Source organism: Trachurus trachurus (genome assembly GCF_905171665.1).
Source record: "Trachurus trachurus genome assembly, chromosome: 10".
Lineage (NCBI taxonomy): Eukaryota > Metazoa > Chordata > Actinopteri > Carangiformes > Carangidae > Trachurus > Trachurus trachurus.
The window spans coordinates 21,212,744-21,235,940 of NC_139894.1; the positions used below are offsets into that span (position 1 = coordinate 21,212,744).

General features: G+C 43.5%; 1 protein-coding gene across 3 annotated transcripts; it reads left to right on the forward strand.

The window, feature by feature from the left end:
* The first annotated feature begins 1,390 nt into the window (after positions 1 to 1,390).
* kdm3b (lysine (K)-specific demethylase 3B) lies at positions 1,391 to 22,876 on the forward strand. Of its 3 annotated transcripts, none has more exons than XM_083980567.1 (25): positions 1,391 to 1,927; positions 6,688 to 6,852; positions 7,438 to 7,551; positions 7,927 to 8,032; positions 8,537 to 8,661; positions 8,746 to 8,805; positions 8,917 to 9,609; positions 9,700 to 10,897; positions 12,182 to 12,398; positions 12,537 to 12,751; positions 12,901 to 13,053; positions 13,245 to 13,352; positions 13,442 to 13,569; positions 13,662 to 13,962; positions 14,072 to 14,325; positions 14,659 to 14,931; positions 15,053 to 15,224; positions 15,711 to 15,801; positions 16,008 to 16,138; positions 16,268 to 16,387; positions 16,815 to 16,838; positions 20,471 to 20,610; positions 20,752 to 20,928; positions 21,054 to 21,188; positions 21,910 to 22,876. In XM_083980567.1, exons 1-25 carry the CDS (start codon positions 1,718 to 1,720, stop codon positions 21,988 to 21,990), a joined length of 5,391 nt encoding a protein of 1,796 aa, XP_083836693.1. In that variant the 5' UTR covers positions 1,391 to 1,717; the 3' UTR covers positions 21,991 to 22,876. The 3 variants fall into 3 exon arrangements, with proteins under 3 accessions (XP_083836693.1, XP_083836694.1, XP_083836695.1); XM_083980568.1 differs by having other exon boundaries at positions 13,665 to 13,962; XM_083980569.1 differs by having other exon boundaries at positions 9,736 to 10,897.
* The last annotated feature ends 321 nt before the right edge of the window (positions 22,877 to 23,197 follow it).

Genomic DNA, 23,197 nt, shown 5'->3' on the forward strand with positions numbered 1-23,197 from the left:
GTATTACTTTTTTTTTTTTGCAGGTTATTAATATGCAAGAGCGATGTCTAAATATAAAACTCGTGAGACCAAGGAACATTCTTGTTTTGCATGCTTCCAGTAATACATGATGGCGTTATTTGTGTATGTCAGAGCATAATTTAACCAGTATTGACACTTCTTTATTTGTGTCCAAAGAACACGCACAGCCTAATTGCAAAAATAAACAGCTGTAAATACCACAGCACGAAAAGGTTGTGGTGCCTTACATTCATTAAAATAGAAGTCACGGTTCTACATATTTATAGAAGAAAATTACTCTGCTCTCAGTCCTAAACTTTGACAACCCAGAGCTTCGTGTTCTTCATGCATTATGATGCTATTTACAGTATGAATGTAATGTTATGAGGTGTTGACTGTGACCACTCTGGCAGAAACTGTGACCTCACTGCAGTGCAACAAGGAGTTTGTGGCGGTGTAGCACCTCTTAGTGGTCAAAATGAACAACACCAATACATAAATACCACTTTTCACTGTGTTTGTTTTACATACACACTCATAAATTAGCCATTCTTAAAATTACTATAATACTGGTTTACACCTGTAGTTCGTGAGCCATCCAAACTATATGCTATGTAGCTTTTTTTTTTTTTAGAAAATGGTCTGAGCAATAGTTAGCTTATACACTGAAAATGTGGCATTTGTCATTTGAAAGAGCAGTCAGGTCCAATAATCCTTTTTTTTTTCTTATTGCAGATTTACAGATAATATGACTAGGCCTACTGTGTGTGATTAGAATTAATTATGCCAAACTGAAAAATTGCAGAGTGGCAAATACGTTCAGTTTTAGTAAGTAGCCTAAGTAAGTATTGTTTAAAAAGTCAAGACTGTCACGAAAGATTATTTAAAAAATATATTTTTTTCATTTCTCCTTTATTTATTCAGGGAAGGTCAATTGAGAGCGAGCTCTCTTTTTCAATGACACCCTGATTACAAAATACACAATTATTCAATATACAAATTCATCAAGGTCATGATCCACAATTACATACAGGTTGTAGAACATTTGATAGTAAGTTTTTAAAACTATCTAAAGGAAATAAGATGATCCCGTTTCAGACAGCTTTGTAGGTTATTCCATATATCGGCCATATTCAGATCCTTGAAACTAATATCAATATAATTAATATGTATCCCAAAGCTATAAATGGGTTATAACGTTTTATTCAATAAAAGCGACATAACTTTTTTTTTTCTTAATTTCAGGCGAGCTGATCCACCTCTGCTGTAATGCGGAAAATCTCGAAAAACAAAGCATCCCACCACGGCGCACCACAGTGTGAGCCGCTGAGCCTGTCGTTCCCCGCCGCCGCCGCCGGAGGCCGCTGTTTCCGCGCACACAGCCGCCGCCGCTCGGCGCCTCCGTCCGCAGTGCTGCCTGCTGCCTGTCGACGAGGAGTGCGTTTGATTGTTGCAGGGCTCAATGGCGGACAGAGCAGGATAGTCGCGTTAGCACCGAGGACAATAACATCTCGACTCCGTGAATCCCCGGCGTGACTCGGTCCGCCGCTACGTGCACCGGCTGACTCAAGACCTCGCGTGGCGCTAACGGTGAATAAAAGGTCTCGTGCGGCCGTTTTCCGCTCGTCTTCCGCCGCTGCTGAGTTTCACATCCCGGGCGGAGAAGTTACACTGTTCATGGTGGCTCACTGAAGGCAGCTAGCTTGCGAGCAAAACCATGGGGGACTCTCTTGAATTGGTGGGGAAGCGCCTGCTGTTGCTGCTCGACGACGGCCGGTCTGCTGCCGGACCCGAGCCGGAGCAGGCGGCCTGGGCCCGGGACTGGCTCCGGGGCACGGTGCGGGCGGTGAGCGTGATCGGCCTGGCCGCCCCGGAGGTGAGCGGAGGAGAGGCGACAACAACAACAACCACTGCTGCAGGGCTGACGGTCAGTGTTTACATACAAATGATGCCGTAGTGCAGAGCCGAGACAGCCACCTGTACAAATAAAACAACGCGTGCCAGGCGTTAGGAGTGTTTTTTCTACTTTACTGAGCTCGTTTCATCCGTCAACATCGGGGCGTTTGTCGAAAATAAACGCGAGCCCGTGTTTATAATAGCTAACTAAAAGTCGCAGGCAGCGGGGCGAAGCTAAACTCGAGGCCGTGGATTTTCTGGCCTTTTGCTTTGTTCGCGTTTTAAAAAAAGCTTTTTTACACACTACACTTGGCTTTAGCCGTGTAAATAATTACCTCGTAGCAATAATTATCGAAGCGCAGATGCGTTACATTTCATTAAACTATCACGACGTTGTATTATATCGGTGTAAAACATCAGTGAATAAGAGCATTAGCTCACGTTAGTCTAGTTAAAGGCCTCACAAGTTCAAACGAGGGTGAACCAGGGATGTCTAAGACTTTACTGTCGTGTTCATATTGTGAAATCTTTTTAAGTTTGTAGTTCATTACAAACTTGAATAAATAAAAGTTATATCCCCAAGAAATGTCTGGTTAACATTGTGCACGGTTGCAAAATTGCTGGGTCGTCTGAGTGAGAATTAAACAAATGGGGGTGGTGACTGACCTACATAAAAGTACAGACCTGATAGTAATGGTTAAAAGAATTAAGAGTGGGTTAAACATTAAAGTTAAGGCCAACACTTTATTTGTACAGGATTTCAATCACTAAAGTCGTCTAGTTTAAAAGTAGGCAGGGTGAGGATTAAATACATTTTACATGCCATTTTGACTGTTGTGTCTTTTCTTAAACAAAAACCATTAATATATTTTTTGAAGTAAGGAATCAAAGATGATCCTCTGGGTTAATGCATGATTGAAATTTCTATTCGTGGATAAAACAAAATTATAATTTCCTATAAAATGAGAGGGTGCTGGTTTGTCTCCTGCAGAATAGGACTGGTTCTCTTTTCTGAGGTGTGCATTTACCACAGTGGTTGATTATTGGTAAAAAAAAATCCATCAATGGTATTAACTTGTTGCGAAAGTGTCTTTTTGCGTGAGTGTAATTAGTTTTGTATGTCCTGTTATTTTGAACTATGATAAAACTGGTTAATAGAGTCATTGCTGCACAAGGATGAAGGTTCAGTCAGAAACACGTTCTCTCCGATGTTAGTCTCCTACACACAATATATTTCCCATATATTTTGAAGATTAAGAAATTAAGAAGTAAAACTTGTTTCATTTTCAGGATGTGTGTGATGCCAAAGTTTATTTCTCTAATTTCCGCCACCCCCTCCTGAATTTGACCTGATCTCAACCCGTCGGAGTAAATGCCAGTTTTCTGGTCTAACAGGAGCTTGTCAAATAACCAGCGTGACAACCTGTTTGTGCCACAACTTTTAAAGCCTTTTAAGGAGGCTAGATCTGGTGGTTGGTGAATAAAATAGCAGAAATGTCCTGGGTACAGCTGGGTGATAATAATCTTAGCCATTTAATAATGACACAGTCGTCATTATTATAGACACAGTACAACACAGTTAATGCCAGAGCTTTTCTCATGAAAAATAACTATAAACATAGCGACTAAATCCATAACAATTTGTGAAAAATAATACGAGGATGACTGATTTTATGAGTGTTACCTACTACCCCTTACTTTAAGACTGTGGGACCACCTTATAGTACTGTACGTCCTTCATGCGTAACCATGGTCATTTATGTGCAGATCTGCGATGCAGAAATAAAAATACACTTACCATACCACCTATGCAGCCAGTAGGTGAACTGTTGTTGGTGTCTTTACCTGTGCAGACGTCCAAAGAAACACACAGTGACACCTGTTGGAGTTCAACAGGGATTATGTTGACTCAACCTCTTATTGAAACAGCCGCCTGTTGGTTAGTCTCCTCACTGGAGTGAAATAAATGCATGAGTAAATTGAACCTGGCATGCTCATCTTCATATGAATTAAAAAGACAATATTATGGTCCACAGACGTAATTGTGAAAAGTTTGCATTATAACTATATTCAACTTGGTGGTCAGCGAATTACAAGGAGTACCAAGACCCAGATTGGCTATGTAGCACCATTGACTGAAACTTTTCATCTTTAGCACAAATAACCACAGTGAACTAGGTGGTAGCTAAACAAGTGGGTCATTAGTTAGTATGTTGTATCAGTGGTGTTAGTAAGATTTCAAGAAATTCCCTTAAGTTTAAACAAATCTGCTTTGACGCTGAAAAGCTTCTCACAGTTTGCTCTATCAAACAGCTGTAGTCGAACACAATGTGTTTGCTTTGTTTTACTTTTTACTTAGCTTGCTCATATCCACAAAATAACAAAACTAAACTATCAAGATTTCAGTGCTGTGAGAATAAGAAAGAAACAAGAGGTGTTAAACTTAAGTTAAACGTCCCAGGTACCAATCTCGCACTCTGTCGTGAAGTAAAACCTTGTGTAGTTCATTTAAATTTTGAACAGTAAGGTGTTTATTGTTCAATCAGATTATCCTTTGTTAATCTGTGCATACCAATTTCATTCTGTTATTTTGGCACAGAAAAGAGGATGCTTGATGCGGTTGTAGTAATTGCGACAAATTCTTATAATATCTTTTAATGTCTTTTAGGCTTCTTGGTGGTCAAACTAGTTTTGATTCTCAGCAACCTACTAATAAGACTGTGACTATCCTATAAGACTATCAGTCCGTCTATCTGTCAATGTGAAGCTGGGTATTTCTGAAATAAGGCCAGACATGCTCAATGAATCTGGATTAGGGATGCACATTTTGAACCTTTTTTCTGACCGATAACCAACGCTTGTTAACCGATTATTAACCGTTAACCGATAAGATTAAAACGCTCGCGGGGGCGATTGACAATGTTTTTTTGCCGTTATAAAGCACACACACACGTGCTGCTTGCAACAGCTGAGCAGCACCACATCCACTGTGCTCTGGCTCAGCTGATCGCGCTATGGCGGTTAGATCTTCCAATGTTAAACTGTTTTATACAAAGTGCAGCCAAACACCAGGCTGAAGAGAGAGGAACAGCAGAGCTCCTGACAGCTCGTCTGTGGAGCTGCAGGTGAGCTACAGGTGAACCGGCTGAAGCAGTGCCGTTGTTACAGGAGATGCACATCTATGTCCGTGTAGGCTGCATTTGTTGTCTGCCCTTCCTTCACGGGCACTACGCTGCATAACTGGCTCATACTGTCAGTCCTCCAGTGTAACTTTTCGCTGCGAAATATGACTGAAGGCATGTGGAAGTCTGCACGTGTAGACACGCCCCCATGAGTTGATGACATAAGGAGCTAATAAATGAAAAAAATTAACCCATGGTATTAATCGGTCAACGTTCTTGTCATCGGTTAACGGTTAAATGGTTAATCATGTGCATCCCTAACCTGGATGAATTATACCTACTGAGATGTTTGTAGAAAACAATAATAACAATCCATTCATGACTAATTTGAGCCCCCTGGTGCGTTCATGTCATCCTCTTAATTCAAATTAAATAACACCTAGGAGGAGCCACTTTTGAAAACAACTACAGTGCATTTACAAAATATATCATACATAAAACACTTGTAAAACAGTGTTTAAATCCTGAATGAATTAGATTTTCTTTGCATTAAGTCAGCAACAGTGGACAACAACAATGCTCCTCTGAGGTCTGTGTTTGCCATTGCAATAATAAAATCAACTTTCTTTTTTAACCAAAGTAGCACGATAACTAATGATTGAGATCCTCCCAAGAGGATCTGTTCATGTGAGCCAGTCAGTCACATCCTCGCTCCACGAAAAATGTGATGTCACTTGACGTGTTGTACATCTTTCTTGCAGTGTCAGGCCTCTCTGAAGTTGGATTCATATTAAATGGGCGCAAGATAAAGTTGTGAATAATCATGTTGAAACAGAATATGACATGCAGACTTACCACAGGTGTAGGCAGATGCTGTCACATTGTTATGAATGGAACGTCAGGAAAACTTTACAAACAAAAAAAGGCATTTTTTTCTGTTTCTAATATTGTCATTTTAATTAACTGACCTTTTCCACTGCATTGTATCGCCTCACCTCCAATCTACTTTACTTTATCAGTTTCTTTCACACAAAAGTCGTGGATAGTCCCTCGTGCTTTTGGCTCCATAGTTCCCAAGCAAAAAAAGTAGAAACCTAGGGCTAGACCCCTGATTTATCAAATAGAGTCTTCATTAATACTAAGTTGTCATTGTGCAAAGTTTTATGTCCTGAACCCACCTGCAGGCCAAGCGACATGTCTGTTAGTTATTGTAGTTTACCTCCAGTATGACAATCGCCATCGCTCTGGTAACGATGATGCATTGAGGTGGTTGAAGTATCTGGTGCCAGAAGAGATTAGAGTCAAGAGTTGAGTCGATATCTGGGGGACATGCTCCCTAAGTGTCACAGTTATGAAATGTGCTCTCGGAGGGGGTTACTGGTAAACACAGATAATACTTGACTAGCTTGTTAACTAAATTTTCAGGGAGCTGCTTCATGAAATCTTGACAGATGAAATGGATCTGTGTCACCTCCTGCAATGACAGATAGTAGCTTACTAGTTCTGTCTTCTAGAGTTATGCTACCCAGAAGAAGTTCAGTTGAACACATGTCCAAGTAAATTCACTAAACTATACTACTGTAGCTTGAACTGGAGATTTGGAGTTTTTCTAAAATAAGTTTCCTCTGAAAAGTCCTTGTGTTTATGTCCTGCTTTTGTCCACCTGCAGGTCTTTGTGGAGTTTGAGAATGCTTTGCAGCGTTGCTCCTGGGTGCAGGTGTATGATGTGGGAGTGAAAGCCGTATTGGTGGAAGACTCTATTGTCTGGGCCAATCGGAGCGATGCTACTGGGACGACTGGAGCCCCAGCAACGGCCACTGCCTGGCCCGCTCTGGTGAGTGATCGATCAGTTGGGACAGTGGCTGTGAGCAAAAGTGCAAAGGACCAGGGCTACTGGTTGAGGTGGGGCATCAGCAAAAGTACGCCCCCGCCAGATACACCCAGTCCTATTTGGCAATCATGGTTTCATGTAGTAACCTAAACTTCTTTGTTTGGGTAAGACCTGTGGCATGGTTAGATGGCGTAGGAACGTGTAATTGTGGAAGACGGCACATGTGAACTGATACTTTTAAATTTGTCGGAGGGAATAAGTTGACAAATAATTGATGTGACTTTCCAGGTCACTGTGATTACTTACAAAATCAAATGTGCACTTTTCTTCAAACTTATGTTAGAAACCTTAATCTTCCTGGGTTCACATATTTTACCCAGTCTGGGCCTATAACTAGTCGCAGATTGTTTCTGTAAACGCTGAGGGCTGATGGCCATTTTCCTGTGCCGGTGCCTCGGTTTATGTTTGAGTCAGTTGTGTAGATGCACTAAGGTAGTTTTCCTGTTGTCCCTTTGCTGCTGAATTGAATACAGGCTTTAATTATTTAACAACTGGATCAAGGAACTGAGTGTTGTCTTTTTTCCTCAGGTCTTCCGCTCCCTTGTGGATAGAGTGGGTTTAGGTTCGTTGGTTCCTGTGGAGTATTTTGGAAGCAAGAAATTTGAGTTCCTGCCTGATAACAAAACTGTCCAGAGGTTTGAGGTGTGTATGTTTGTTTCAGAGTATTTCTTAATCCTTTCATAGTGTTGCTAAAGTGCTAAAAGAAATACACAGAACTAACACCAACCTTGTGGTAAATATTTTACCATATTACTATTACTACTAATTCAATTAATACTAGAAATACTCATTTCTCATCCAACCTCTCTTCTTGCAAACTGTTTTCTTATGACTGTAAACTGAACACCCTCTAACTTTTTTTTTTTTTTTTACTTTAAGACACAACAAGTCTGTGTTCTGGTGTTATCACATCTAATATTTCATCACATCTAATATTTGGTTTCACACATTGTGTTCTACATTATGGCCGTCCAGTTTGAACTGTTTCAGGACGCTGTGCATTATGTCCTTGTACAGGTTGATAAACACATACGGCACCCTTTGCTGTTGGAGCAGCCCACTCTGCAGGCTGCCATCTCCAGCTGGCACACTGACTTTGAACTGCAAGAGATCTTCAGAAAGGGTGAGACGTCACGTTTACTCACCTTTTTGTTGTATTCTCGTTCTACCGCCATCATGGGTTCTCTGGGGGATTTTATCCTCACAATATCTCCTATATGTAATGTTTTTTATTTTTAGCACCTGCTCAAATTAGCAACATCGGTTTCTGTTGATTTCAAATACTTAAACCTGGCGTTAATCATCAGATCTATTTAAAAGATGTGAAGCAGTCCTGATAGTCCATCAATATCATGATTATTAACATATCACTGTTGTTGATCAAGCATAGTATAGATGCTGCAGTTGCAATAGTTGTCACATGGGTACTGTAGGATACTGTTTCAGGCCTGATGCTGCTGATATTGCTTAGCTATTGGTGGTGATCCTTTCACTCTTGATAGAAAAGTAATTGAATCTAATTTGATCATGATCATGCCTTTTCTACGGTTGTTTTGAAATTGTTCCCACGGTTGTATGAAAGCTGCATGAATGTAACTCAAAGGTTTCTCACCGTCGTTGCCCTCAGGTTCATACACTATTCAAGGACGCAGGGTTCGTGTGTACCAGCCAGAGTTTGAGGAGTGCTGGGCCCTCGGACTGGTCTCCCAGCACGACCCCATCTCACACATCATGGAGATCACCTTGGATAAGGTAAACTCTGCTCTTTTCTTTGCCTGAATAGCTTCTGTCCATGGTGTTTAAGGACGCCACTAACATGACATCTTTTTGCTGTAGGGAGAAGAAAATCAGATCGTAGATCCTCGTGTGATACACGTCATGCTGGCAGAGGAGGAGGTAAGACTGTTATTACAAATCTAACTGGACTTGTGCAGTTGGTTTGAATTAAATGGATCGATAGCATGGCCTCTAAACACAACACTACGTTAACACTTTACTCGTTTTTAGCTTGGTAAGAACGGGCGGCGAAGAAAGGACAGCGAAACAATGAAGGGCGACAGTGGACGCAGGCGTAGGACTGCCTCCGAGGGGGACGATGACTTGAACTTGAAACGTTTTAAAGGAGCAGGAGACGCGGGAGCTGAGGCACAAAACTGTGGCGACTCCAACAAAACCCCGGTGGAAGGGATGGGCATCTGGGCCGGAGACTCCAGCGAGAGAGTCAGCAGCACAACCAAAAACGGAAGCTCCTCAGAAGGAACCTTTCCTCAGGGCAGAGTGTCATCCCCCAGCGCCAACTCGAAGGACCAATCAAACGCCGCCACTCCTCGTTACCCGGCCCACGTCAAAGAAAACGGTCGCTCACTCTCCACACAAGGGGCGGCGGACTCCACCACCAACGTCACTCTCACCCCCACCCCTCCCCCCCTCAAACCAGCCCCTTCTCCGTTCTCCACCACATCTTTCCCTTCACTAGGCCAGATGCCAAGCCTGGTCCCCGGTGCCCCTGCCCCCAAGGCCTCCCCATCCCCCCAGCCAGACCGAGAGGAGGCCTCCCAGTCGAGCTTTTCTAAAACAGCTGCTCTTGTTTCCCCGGGCCCTGTCACCATTTCTTGGTCACATGACAGCGTCCCAAGCGTGGCACTTTCTGCCTCTGCAGGTGTCAGTCCTAAAGGATCCACCTGGGGAAGCCAGACTGAGGTAAGAAAATTAATATTGTCAGAAGAACGATTGTGTGAATCTGTCGCTGCTGTTGTTCCTCTTACTGTAACGTATTGTTTTGTTTCTCAGGGCTCTAAAACTGCCTTGGGTTTTCGTTTGCCTCAGGCTGTGCCAGCTGCTCCTGTATTTGGAGATGTTACCTCTCAGACCAACGGAGCTCCTACCACTACCACGACCTCCCAGGACGCTCCCAGGCCTTTTGGCTTTGGCTTTGGTGGGGCAAAGAGCGAGGCTCAATCCCAGCAAGACCAAAACTTATTTTTCCAGTGCATGACCCAGAATTCAGGCTCCAGTCCAAGCCTAGCTGCTGGTCAGACCCAATCCAAGGACACAAATTACTTCACCGCAGTGTCTGAGAGCCTGAGTAAAGAGCCCCCAAGCCTTTTCAAGCCTGCATCCTCCACTGAAGGGCTGAAAAAGCCTGAACAGCCCAAAGTGCCTGAGACCCATCCAACGGGAAATGGTGTGCTCAACAAATCATCATCAACCTTCCAGGGCATGGGTGGCTCCGCAGGAGGAAGAGGCTCTGGTCTAAGTAGTGGTGGTGGTGGTCTGACCGCAGCCTCTGGATCCCAAAATACTTCCAAGAAGAGCAGTAATAATGGGACTTCTGCAGGGGGCTTAGGACTGCAGTCTGGTTTTAATGCTTCAGATAGCCACCAGAACCTTTTTCTGCAAGCCTCCAAAGAGCCTACTAATCCTTTTCTGGCATATGGGGACAAAACCTCCCACACACCCTTTGCTGGACTCAGTGGGGCAGAGCCGCAGACCTTGGGTCCTGCCTCGGACAGCAAGCCCAACCTCTTCACAATGGCAGAGCCACCTAAGGGGATTCTGTCTTCCCCTTTCCCAACGCACTCAGCAGCTGCTTCACTGAGCTCTTCCTCCTCTCCGACACCTGCTTCATCTCAGAGACCGCAGAGTGAGGGGCCCGCGACCAAGGAGGAGCAAGAGGCTGGAGAGATGCCGACATCCACCTCAGGCGGCCCCATGTTTGGAAACACTGGCCCTGGGGGAATGGAGGAAGTACCCTTTGACCAGAGCCAGTCGCAGAAGTTCACCCTGGAGGAAAGAGGCCAGTCATCCAAACATGACTCAGACTCAAGCAGCAATAGCGATCTATCGGACCTGAGCGAGAACGAGGAGGGCCCCGAGAAGGGCCAAGTCCCGGGAGGACCTCCACACGCTGCCAAGGACGGAGCCATGTTGCAGAAAACTAAAGCGCAAGGGGCCGCTAAGAGCCGTCCACGCAACAAGCCTTTCAAAGGTATGTCCCATACATGCTAAGAACTAGGGATGGGCATGATTAATCGATGATCGATTATTGATCGTTAAGAATTTTATCGATCACGGAAATTTTTTATCGATTTATTATAAGGGATCATGTAGAGGTCAGAGGTTGTCATGGAGAAATAAACCACAGGTTTATTTTTTTCATAACAACCAATAAACTCCATAAAAGTATTATTATACAGGCCTATTATTATTATTACATGGTTTAAGAGTGAAATAATTCATTAAATATGACGGGGCGCTTGTGTCGCGGACATGAGCTGTGACAGCGCGGCTCCGCCCGCTCTGATCAGCAGGTTTGGTTTTCAGCAGCAGTGTGGAAGGAGCCTCCACTCTCTCTGTGAGTTACAAGCTACAAGTCATTTATCTAACATCACAATTAGTCCGAAGCTGTTTAACGACGGTTAAAATGAAACTTAAGGTAAATATCCTGCATAGTTTGTTTCTCTTTTCTGTGCTGCGCTGATCAGAGCGCTGCTCCGCGGTGTGTTGGCCACAGAAAAAACAATAAAACACACGCTTTCACAGTTTGAAAGTGCTTGTGATTTTTTTTTTGTACAAGTGCAGCCAAACACGAGGCTGAAGAGAGAGGGACAGCAGAGCTGCTCTGACAGCTCAGCTGCAGGTGAGCCAGGCAGAGCAACGGTGCTTTTTTTTTTTTTTTTTAACCTAAATGATGCCGGCACCGGCACCGTCCCTACAGGTGAAGCACAGGCACACAGACGTCCGTGTACGTTGTTGTCTGACCTTCTTCCTTCACGGGGACTGCCCTGGATTACTGGCACACGCCATAGCCGCACGCATTTTGTTTTTAATTATGAATATTCATATTAATATTAATAATACCGATTAATCGATAATTGATCGTTAATTTTCCCGAAGATCAATCAAAAAGATTTCTTCAAATGCCCATCCCTACTAAGAACCTTCTGAATCGTTTGTGCCAAAAAACTGAATAACCAAGTTAACGCTACCTTTTGAGCTAAGAACTCGTCTCTTCGGACGATATTTTTAAAAGTCAGTTAAAAACGTATCTGTTTAGGTGCGCGTTCCAGTAATATGCTATTGTTGTATTTCACTGTTTTATCTGATCAATTTATTTACTGTAATTTATTCTGTGTATGTTTACTATAATTCTGTCTATTGTTTTTGATTTTGTATTTTAACCAATGTGAAGCACCTTGTGAGTTGTCTCTGAGAAAAGTGCTGTATGAATAAAATACTCTTTTAAAAAAAAAAAAAAACCTTTTTCTCCCAGTGGGTCAGTCGGTGTTAAAAGACCAGAGCAAGGTGCGTCGTCTGAAGCAGTCGGGTGAGTCCTTCCTTCAGGATGGTTCCTGCATCAACGTGGCCCCTCACTTGCACAAGTGTCGTGAATGTCGCCTGGAGCGTTACCGTAAATACCGGAATACAGAGGAAGAGAGCGACGATGACGATGACCCAAATGTATCCTGTCGTTTCTTCCATTTCAGAAGGTGTGGATTATATGCTGGTTGTTGCAATATTGTCTCACTCTGTGTGTTTGAGTGTATATGGAAAAGAAAAGTTATCAGAGCAGATGTTGCCTTGATTTGCTACTGAGTTGTTTGGTTTGTTTTTCCCCCTGTGACCAGGTTGGCTTTCACTCGTAAAGGTGTCCTGCGTGTGGAAGGCTTCCTGAGTCCCCAGCAGAGCGACTCCATGGCGATGGGACTGTGGCTACCTGCACCAGCTGTCCAAGAGGGGCTTGACCTCGATACATCCAAGTACATCCTGGCCAATGTGGGAGACCAGTTCTGCCAGTTGGTCATGTCCGAGAAAGAGGCCATGATGATGGTTGAACCTCACCGTGAGTGCGAAGGCATCTTGTTGATGTTGTCTGAGCCTCTTTTCTTTAGTGTCTTGTCTTTTGCTTTTGTCCTTACAATTGGTCTCAACATTCAACTTGTCAGAAATTGTAGTTTATATAATCCTGTTTTGTTGTTTCTTGTTATTCAGAGAAAGTGGCGTGGAAACGTGCTGTGCGAGGCGTCAGAGAAATGTGTGACGTGTGTGAGACTACCCTGTTCAACATCCACTGGGTGTGCCGGAAGTGTGGCTTTGGAGTGTGTCTGGACTGCTATCGACTCCGCAGAACCACACCTAGGGAAGGTGAGTCAACATGGTGGCGTTAAAATAACCAGATCACATCATTACTCCTTTTCTTTTATGTGTTTTATTCTTTTTAGTTTTTCTTAAAATAACTGATTTATGTTTACAAAGTTAATAGACAATGTGTTCTGAGGTTGAAACACAAAGGGCAAGCTTTGGAAACTCAAAGGTAAACATGTTTGTGTCTTTAGATGTGGATGAGGGTCCGGAGGATGAGGTTTTCTCTTGGTTGAAATGTGCCAAAGGTCAACCTCATGAGCCACAGAACCTAATGCCTACACAGATTATACCTGGGACAGGTAACATTTTATTCAGATTGAATCATCTATTAAATATGAGTTTGTATTTGTACAATACAAGTAATTATCTCATCACCTTTCTCTTTTAGCTCTTTACAACATAGGGGACATGGTTCATTCAGCGAGAGGCAAGTGGGGTATTAAGGCAAATTGTCCCTGTGCCAGTCGACACACCAAGCCTCTAGTGCGTCCTAATGCTCCCAATGGGATTTCACAGGTACTGTTGTGTCACAGCATCTTTCCGTGGCAACATTTGTCAATCTTAAGCGTTAACTTGAAGGCTCTAACATCTTGTCGTGCTTGTGTCAGCAGTCTACGACGAGCAGTGGTGGCGGCCTTGCAGCTGCAGCTTCAGGTACTGGCACCACTCCAAAATCAGAGGGAGAAGCGTTGCCCATTAAAACAGAACCTACGCAAACAGCAACGCCATCAGACAGTGGAGGTGGGGAGAATGTGGGCAGTACTAGTAACTCCACCAGCGGTACATCCTCGCCCTGTAACCTCACCCAGTCCTCTGCCAAGGAGTCTCGCTCATCGGGAGAGGGCAACAGCTCTGCTCTGCATTGGCTGGCAGACTTGGCCACACAGAAAGCTAAGGATGACACCAAGGGTAAGTAGATAAGAGACCGTGCAGAGTCTGCCTTATCCGAGTACATGGAAGGTCAAAATCTGTATTAGAGTTGAAGTTACATCACCATCTTCTTCTCGTCCTCCTCCAGAATCCGGTTCACTTCGCTCCATGATGAATCGAGACAGCCGGCCTCCCTTTGGCCTGGACTCACTCAGTGCCCTGTCAAAGCCTTCTGCTTCTAGCCCTAAATTATTTAACAGCCTGTTACTGGGCTCCAGCATGGCACAGTCCAAACCTGAAGGGTCCAGTCTGCGGGATCTGCTCAACTCCGGACCGGGCAAACTCCCCCAGGGTCCTGGAGAGAGTGGCGTACCATTCCCCTCTGTCTTTACCTCAGCAGGCGTACGTATAAAACCTCTATTGTTCCATAGTTTTATGAAGTGGTCCAAATGTACAAATCTTTTGGGTAATTTTGTGCTTATAGTTGTTTTATTGTTTTTATCTTATATTTGTGTTCATCTTGTATTCTTAATCGATTTTATTTTGTTTGATTTTATCAACTGAATTGATTACAAATTGTGTTACTGCCATCTACTGGTGTAGCAAAGAACCAGAGTTTTTGGATTGAAAATATTGTAGTGGAAACAACAAAAAATGGTACTTCCAAAGAAATTATGTGGCCTCAAATTGTATAACCACATGGCTGAATAACAGAAACCGTCTTTTGCCCATCAGAGTGACAAGCTGAAGAGCAGCCTCCCAAACTTCCTGGATCACATCATCGCCTCAGTGGTGGAGACCAAGAAGGCAGAAGGCCGCCGCTCTGGGGCCGCTGAAGGAGGCGAGCTTGGTGTACTGGGTGGCCGCAAAGACGGAGTTATGGGCCTTAGTGTTTTAGAACCACATACCTCACACTCCTGGCTCTGTGACGGACGGCTCCTCTGCCTACAGGATCCCAGCAACAGCAACAACTGGAAGATCTTCAGAGAGTGCTGGAAGCAAGGACAAGTAAGAATCAGGATTAGCGTAACTCTGTTTCCCACTTGATAACGATGAAATGTAGCAGAAACATAATTTGCAACTAAAGTTAAACTTTTACTCGATTCGTTCTCTTGTCCTTTGTGTCCAGCCTGTGTTGGTGTCAGGGATACATAAACGTCTGAAAGGTCATTTGTGGATGCCTGCGGCCTTCAGTGAGGAGTTTGGGGACCAGGACGTAGACCTGGTCAACTGTAGAAACTGTGCGATTATCTCTGATGTGAAGGTGCGAGACTTCTGGGACGGCTTCCAGGTCATCTCAAGTGAGTACTCCAACTGTTTTTGACTAATTGATACAGTTTCCTCTTATTTTGGATAGTTCACCTCGGAGAGTTCTCAACCAACAATTAGTAAACCACTTAATTGTGAGGGTGAGAGAAACAGTTGAATTGTTGAATTTCAGTATTGGCAAAATCTGTGGTAGGCAAACTATTTAAATAAATGTTGCCAGTCATTCTTTGTTGTTTGGACTGATGTGCAAGTAACAATCGTATGTATTTCATCATCTATCTTTTACTGTCATCAGTCAAACACTAACGTGTGTGTGTGTGTGTGTGTGTGTGTGTGTGTGTGTGTGTGTGTGTGTGTGTGTGTGTGTGTGTGTGTGTGTGTGTGTGTGTGTGTGTGTGTGTGTGTGTGTGTGTGTGTGTGTGTGTGCGCGCGCGCGTGTGTGTGTGTGTGTGTGTGTGTGTGTGTGTGTGTGTGTGTGTGTGTGTGTGTGTGTGTGTGTGTGTGTGTGTTGAATGCAGAGAGACTGCAGGATGCTGACGGGCAGCCCATGGTGTTGAAATTAAAAGATTGGCCTCCGGGTGAAGACTTCAGAGACATGATGCCCACACGGTGAGGAACCCAGGAATCAACTGTGTTCATTTATGGGTTTTTGCCATTAGAGGATTCTGGTGATTCATTGAAGTGTATCTCATGTTGGTATCCTTCTATGCACTCAAACTTGTATAATATTTGGTCCATGGTACATTTACAATATTGATTGATTTCACACAATTCCATCAGTCATTCAATTGATTAATTTTTCATACTTAATCCAGGTTCCATGATCTGATGGACAACCTCCCCTTGCCTGAGTACACAAAAAGAGACGGTCGTCTAAACCTTGCTGCCCGTCTGCCCAACTTTTTTGTGCGTCCGGACCTTGGACCTAAGATGTACAACGCCTATGGTGAGAAGGATTGGCTGAAGTCTACACTCCACTTGTCAACTCGCTTCGATGCCTCATCTCTTCCCTCGTTTTCCTCCGGTTTATTCGGTATTAGTCCTCATATTTTCTCTCTCACTGTTTCCCCCTCAGGTTTAATCTCATCTGAAGACAGGAAGGTGGGAACCACCAACCTCCATCTGGATGTATCTGATGCCGTCAATGTCATGGTCTACGTTGGCATCCCCGTAGGAGACGGAAATCAGGAGCACGGTGAGTGAACTTAAATACAGGTTGTCTCTCTCTCCTCGTCTGTCTTGGTCTTTCTCTCATGCGTACATTCACACTTGTCGCACTGCAACATTAATTGAGCCACTAAATGATTCCCAAAATGCATCATTTTGTATTGTAAATAGTTAGATTTACAATATAACATGCAAATTATTTCGTTTTATCACCCCTGTGCAAGACACACAGAGTAAAAATTAGGAACTAATTTCAAACATGGACATTACTCATTTGTCCTTCGTCTCACTGATCTCTCCCAAACAATCTTGTAGAATATATTCAGAGCTTTGTTCTGAACATCATGCTGATATTGTTCCAGTTCGTCCAGGCTTGATTGACTTGGACAGCACCGTGAAAGGGCCCTCCACTGGGTCTCACTCATTTACAATGTGCCAAAATTTCTCATTCACAGAGGCAGATATCTCTGGACGCAAAGGTCTGTAGACTTTCAATTGTATCACTTAAGTAGCATGCCCTTCTTCTTGACTAACTCCCCTTCTTCACTCCTCCACCCTATCCCTCTGTTATCATCTGTGCAGTAGGGGCCAGAGCAATGGGACCCATCTCTTAGTTTGGACTGGGGCATGTTTTGTTCTTCATTTCTATGGAAATGCCACCTTTCTTGACACATTAACCGAGTTAACAGATGGTTTTGTAATTCTTGTTGTTGCCCTTTTAATTTCCACACTTTCTTCTTCTTAGGGTATCTCAGGTCAAAAATGTGTGATGTGTTTGGATTCTAGTCTATGAATTGGCATGGAGTTCACATGCATGGAGCTCCTGTAATGTCAGTGGTGGGGGTATCTGAAGCTCCTGCTAGTTCTGGGTGAGCTGTGCTCTGGTCCTTACACCATGGGAGAAAAGTTTGAATGAAGGGCATCTAGAATTGGCAAACCCCAATCCCCTCGCAGGCTTTCTCACACTCTTCACAGTAACTGAGACACACCCAGCTGTATGACTGTATAGTAGGGGTGTCACGATTTCGATTTTTTATCGAAATCGATCGAAATTACGTCACGATCTCGAGCATCGAAGTCAAAGAGAGGATCGACGATCCCCCCTCCCCCCCGCACGCAAAGCTACAACTGCCCGTTGTCCCCATTGCGCACCAAGCGTCTTGTCAGTCACTGGTCCGAGTTCTCCTTTACTTTTTATTTCGAGACAACACTCACTCATTCTCTGCAACTCTCTCTCTCCCTCTCCCTCGCTCTCTCTTTTTTTTTCTACCGGCGGTGTCAGCTGATGTGCACGTCTGCAGCAACCCAAACAAATGCACATGTTGACTGGCTCTATTCCAGCCACATGATTGGTTCGGCACGGCGCAACTCTCAATATCATTGGCTATTTGCCAAAACATGGATGAATGAAACCGAATCGACCACGTCTCATATTTCTATCGAAGAAAAGTTATTTCACAATTTATAGCGTTTTATCACCCAGCCCTGGTGGGCTATTGTCCCCCTCCTACCTGGGAAACAGGAGGGAGACACAGCTCTAACTACACAGCACCGACAAGCACTGAGAGCCGCATGTTGCAGAGACGTTATAAAAATAAAAAAAAACCCGCAAATAATAAGCCGACGAAAAGCTGCAACTTGCCACTTTTTGTCGATGTATTATTTGCGGGGGCTTTCTGGGGATCTGGTGACGGTGGAGGATCCGGGACTGATTGACTGTGGGCCACCGCCAGTCTGATCAGGACCTGATCATCAGGTCCATCGCAGCGCTGCAGCTGCAGCTCTGCCCCGCTGTCACATGACTCTCGCGTATCAGCGCAATCTGTTTACATTACATTAAGCCGACATCAGGAGAATAATGAGACACGACGGTAAATTAATGAAAATAAAATTATGATAATGTACAGATATAAATATATTTGTTTCAAAACCTTGGGGGCAATTTTGGCCCCAGGATCATGATTTTTGGGGGCATGTTACCTTTATATTGTAAAGAAATTAATTAAATGTGACCATTAGTGCCTAATGTGATACATTATGGAAATTGCATCACTTATATGTAGCCCATCTTTTGAAATAAGATTTACTGTACAAAATTTGATGAATAAAACCAATGATCGTAGACTAGACTAGTCTGAAAATAGCATAGGCCTCTGTGCTGTAAGAAAAAGAAAAAAAATCGAGAATCGAATCGAATCGTGACCCTAAAATCGAAAATCAAATCGAATCGAGGATTTGGAGAATCGTGACACCCCTACTGTATAGTAGGCATGTTGTTGTCATTCACTAGCGTGCCCTAAACAGTCGAACAAATGTTGGTCAGAAGAGTCCTAGTTGACCAATGGCGCTTTTCCACAAGCGTGGTTTGGCACGACATGGCTCTACCCGTTTTTTTTTTTTGCTTTTCCACTAGCCCTAGTACCTGGTACCAGGTACTATTTTAGTACCGCCTATTCAAGTGAGTGAATAGATACTAAAACGAGATACTGAGGGGAGGATCGAAAAGAGAGAGAGAGACAATGCGGCCCAGCGACAACCCCGCCCCCGCTGAGGAGGAACTAGAAGAACTCAGCTGTAGTGGAAAAGCACCTTTACCGTGCCATGCCGTGCCGTGCCGTGCCGTGCCGTACTGCGACTGTGTAGTGGAAAAGCGCCACAAGATTTGATTGGTTGGTTGGTCACAGGGGAAAACGAATCAAACATCACAGGAACCTACAGACGTCGTTTACACAGCTCGTTATTAGATAGCAATACAACCAGGCTAAATGGATATATTTGGTAATAAAATTATAAAAGGAACACAAACATGAACTATAACAATACTTAAAAAAAAACATGTTTGACAAGAGCAGCAAGCCAACAACTCCGGGCCACCACCGCAGATATAGAAACGTGGAGCTAATACACTGCAGTCTGCTACAGTAATCACATGACTTTATGTGAGGCAGCAACTTCTAACACAACATGTTGTCATTTTGAAAGGGTAAAGTGAGAATTGTAAGTGGCCAAAGACTTGTCACTTGGCATGGCCTCCCTGCAGGTTGTCGTGACATTCATAATCTTTAGTGCTTTAGCTGGTGTCGTTAACAGGCGATAGACAATGAATGCTTCAGCGTACACACAGAACAGACACTGATAATGTCTGCTATCTCTCTGGTCACGGAGCTTAATGCAGGCACATGATTAGAAAGTGAGAAGAGACACTGGGGATAAAAGGCCTTGGGCTGCTCAAAGGAACAGGTCCACTAAAGCAAATACATGCAAATAGATGTGTTTGCTTCCACTTACAGTCTTTCTGAATAACTCGTGAATCAGGTTTAAAATAGGAGGTTAATATAACTCTTCCAGCCAGTAGTGCTACAATTGCTGCTCTGTACAATCAACCTCAGGCTGTGGATGTGAATGTTGTGTCAGTAAATGTGATTGTGTAGTCTGTAACTTGTCCTTTTCTTTGCCCTGGTGGTTCTCAACTGGTCCAGCCACAGGATCCATCTTTGTTTTCAGTCACAACAAAAATACTGAAAATGTGATTGATCCATCCTTGATTTCCCAAAGTATTAGTTCCTTAACCTACAATGCCTTTGTGCACTAGAAACATTATTCCTGTGTTTTCAGGTTGTGCCAAAGGCACGTTTTCTTTCTTTCTGTTTTTTATTCATCAGAGCTCTCTTGGGGAAAACACAGCCACATGATGCAGCTGTAGACACGGGTTAAATAGCAACTTCACAACTAAACTACTAGGGCCCAGAATCCAACAGTCCACTATAATGGACCTGTGACCAATTTCAGGCCCATGTGCCACCAGTTGAGAACTACAGCCCTGTGCCAACAGTTTGATGGATGTTCATTGATTTATTAAGAGTTATGCTGTGATAGATGAGAGATGCAGTGCAAGTCAGTGTCTGTGAATAGAGGCTTGATACATTTAGCTAGTAACCAACGTGAAATCATCAGAAGACAGTAGTGTCTCAGTAATGATCGATTATCAGCAACCACAGCTCAGCAGCTCAGAAGCCACTTAAAGAATGAACTCTTACCATAAAATCCTGTCATCAAAGTGACACTGTTAATGACCCGTTTGCTGTGTGTGTGTTTTTGTTTGGTCTTCCAGAGGTCATGACCACTATCGAGGAGGGCGATGTGGATGAAATGACGAAGCGGAGGGTGTACGAGGGAACGGAGAAACCAGGAGCGCTGTGGCACATCTACGCTGCCAAGGACGCCGAGAAGATCCGAGAACTGCTACGCAAGGTCAGTAGCACCCGACCCTGATGTCGGCACGTAGCCGCTGTCAAGTACAAAACCGAGGCATCGGCAGCAGGTTTCTTGGAACAGCCAAAGACAATTGTGTGATTCAGATTAATCAACTTCCTCATGCCACATCTGTGTCAGGTGGGAGAGGAGCAGGGTCAAGAAAACCCCCCAGACCACGACCCCATTCACGACCAGAGCTGGTACTTGGACCAGGCGTTGCGTCGCAGGCTCTACGAAGAATACGGCGTCCAGGGCTGGGCCATTGTACAGTTCTTAGGAGATGCTGTGTTCATCCCTGCTGGAGCTCCACACCAGGTCAGACTGGAGAAAAACCTGCTACACACACCTCATCGCTGGTCTATGAGTGCTCCATGATTCATGTCTGCGTGATATTGTCTCGACAAACACACGTGTTTTCATTTCTCTGCTCCCCCTCCCAGGTGCACAACCTGTACAGCTGTATCAAAGTGGCGGAGGACTTTGTGTCTCCTGAGCACGTGAGGCACTGTTTCAGACTGACGCAGGAATTCAGACACCTTTCCACTACTCATACAAACCACGAAGACAAGCTACAGGTTGGTGTGCTTTTCTTTCATGTAGTTTCATGTAGTTTCAGTGTCAGTAGTCTGCTGGTCTGACGTAGAGGAAGAGTCATTTATTCAGGCTAGGTTTATTAGTAGCTTACTGTTGGATTAAAGCATTTGGTTTATGGGTTTTTTTTATAGTGAAGTGAAAGAGATGAAGATGAAAAAGGTTCTCCGTCCAGACAACCGTTTTAGCTCTGTATTAGAAATGATCTCTGTGTTTATCGTCACACCTAAAAGCACACATCACATGACCCATTCATGTCCTCTGCACGTCGGCGTAAACCGGAAGCAAATTTTGTATTCTGCAGTTGATTTGATGCTGAAAATACTACACATGATTCATGAACTACGACAAACACAGTCGTAGTGTGTCGATGCAGAACTCCGCAACAGCTGCCTTCACAGCTGGTGGTCAAGACCGACGAGACTCACTGAAGGAGCTGCTGCCAACTATGTACATTTCCATCACACGCATCATGAAAGGAATTTTGGTTTATAGCATAGCCAAAAGCAAGGAAAATGTGTCCAGTCTGCAGTTATTCAAACTTAACACAGCATTAAACACCTGCTCTAAACCATGCTAGTTTAATTATTCTTTGATTAGATAGTTTGTTGTGATGAGTAATTATTTTTTGCCAATTTTCATTTGTATTTTAAAAATCATTGCCCTCTGAGTGTTTTAACAGACTTGTCCTGTCGTCTTCCTCAGGTGAAAAACATCATTTACCACGCAGTGAAGGATGCTGTTGGGACACTCAAGGCCCATGAACCTAAACTAGCACGCCCTTAGTTCCTGTCACTTAACACCCCAAGACAACCAGCCTCTGAAGACCACTCCACTACGTACACACACACACACACACACAGACGTACACACACATACCCACCAACACACGTACAAGCTGCAGAGAGCAGAGTACAAAGATAGAGTGTAGGTTTTTTTGGGGGGGCAGTGAAGATTTGTTTTTGGGGAGAGAGAACATTTATTGTGGGGAGGGATTAGACCGGGAGGGGCTAGACATTACATCGATGAAGGACGCCCTTTATCGCTGTTACACAGTACGCTCAAACTTGTCTTGTTTTGATTCCTTTTCTTTTTTTTGATTAACTCTGTATTTAAGGTCAGTGTGTTTGTTCTGTTGTTCTCATTGTATATGTATGATGTGAGAGTAAGGGAGGTAAAAGCTGACGTGCCTTTGGAGCAGAGGTTCAGCTACCACATAAATGACTGACAAAATGTGAGTACTGGTTTTACTTTCCTATTTTGATGACATTGATATAATTTTTTTCAATAGGAGCGAGGTTAACCTGTTTTTGTAGATTTTTTTTGTTGTTGGAGTTTTTAAACAGCTGATTGCTTCTGCCCTGTGTGGCTGAGATACATTTGCGAAGCAGCCAGTGAAGGGAAGCAGACCAAAGTTTTGTACTTTTAGTTTTTTTTTGTTTTGTTTCAGTTTTAGAGTAATAAGTCTTTTCTTTTTGTACACCACACGGTAATGATCAGAAGGACTTCATAAGTGGCGCTTTTTTTTTTCTTTCATGGGTTTGGTCACCATTTTGTCCCATGGGCTGAGTGAACTGAAGACTTCCAACAACATTGTTCAAGAATCACAATTGCAGCTGAACAGAACTACTGGCCATTAACATTGTATCAATATATATATTGATCTTAGCAGTCTGTTTGATTTTTCACAATAAAGTTTACAAAAATTAGAGTTGATGTGTATTTTTTACTCACCAAACATCTGTGCATGTGCTGCAAGTGTGTCTCTAAGACATGGACAATTATTAAATCAATCAAGTCAATTCAGTTTCTACTTTTTAATCAATTTCAGATCCTGAGGTGATGCTTGTTTTAAACAAACAGTCTAGTAAAGAGATAATTATTTTATAATATAATTTTTTTCAGTTATATAAAGCAGATGAAACCTAACATTTAGAAGTAAATACACTGTGCTTATAAATGACTATAATACCTTTTTTTTGTCATTTCAGTA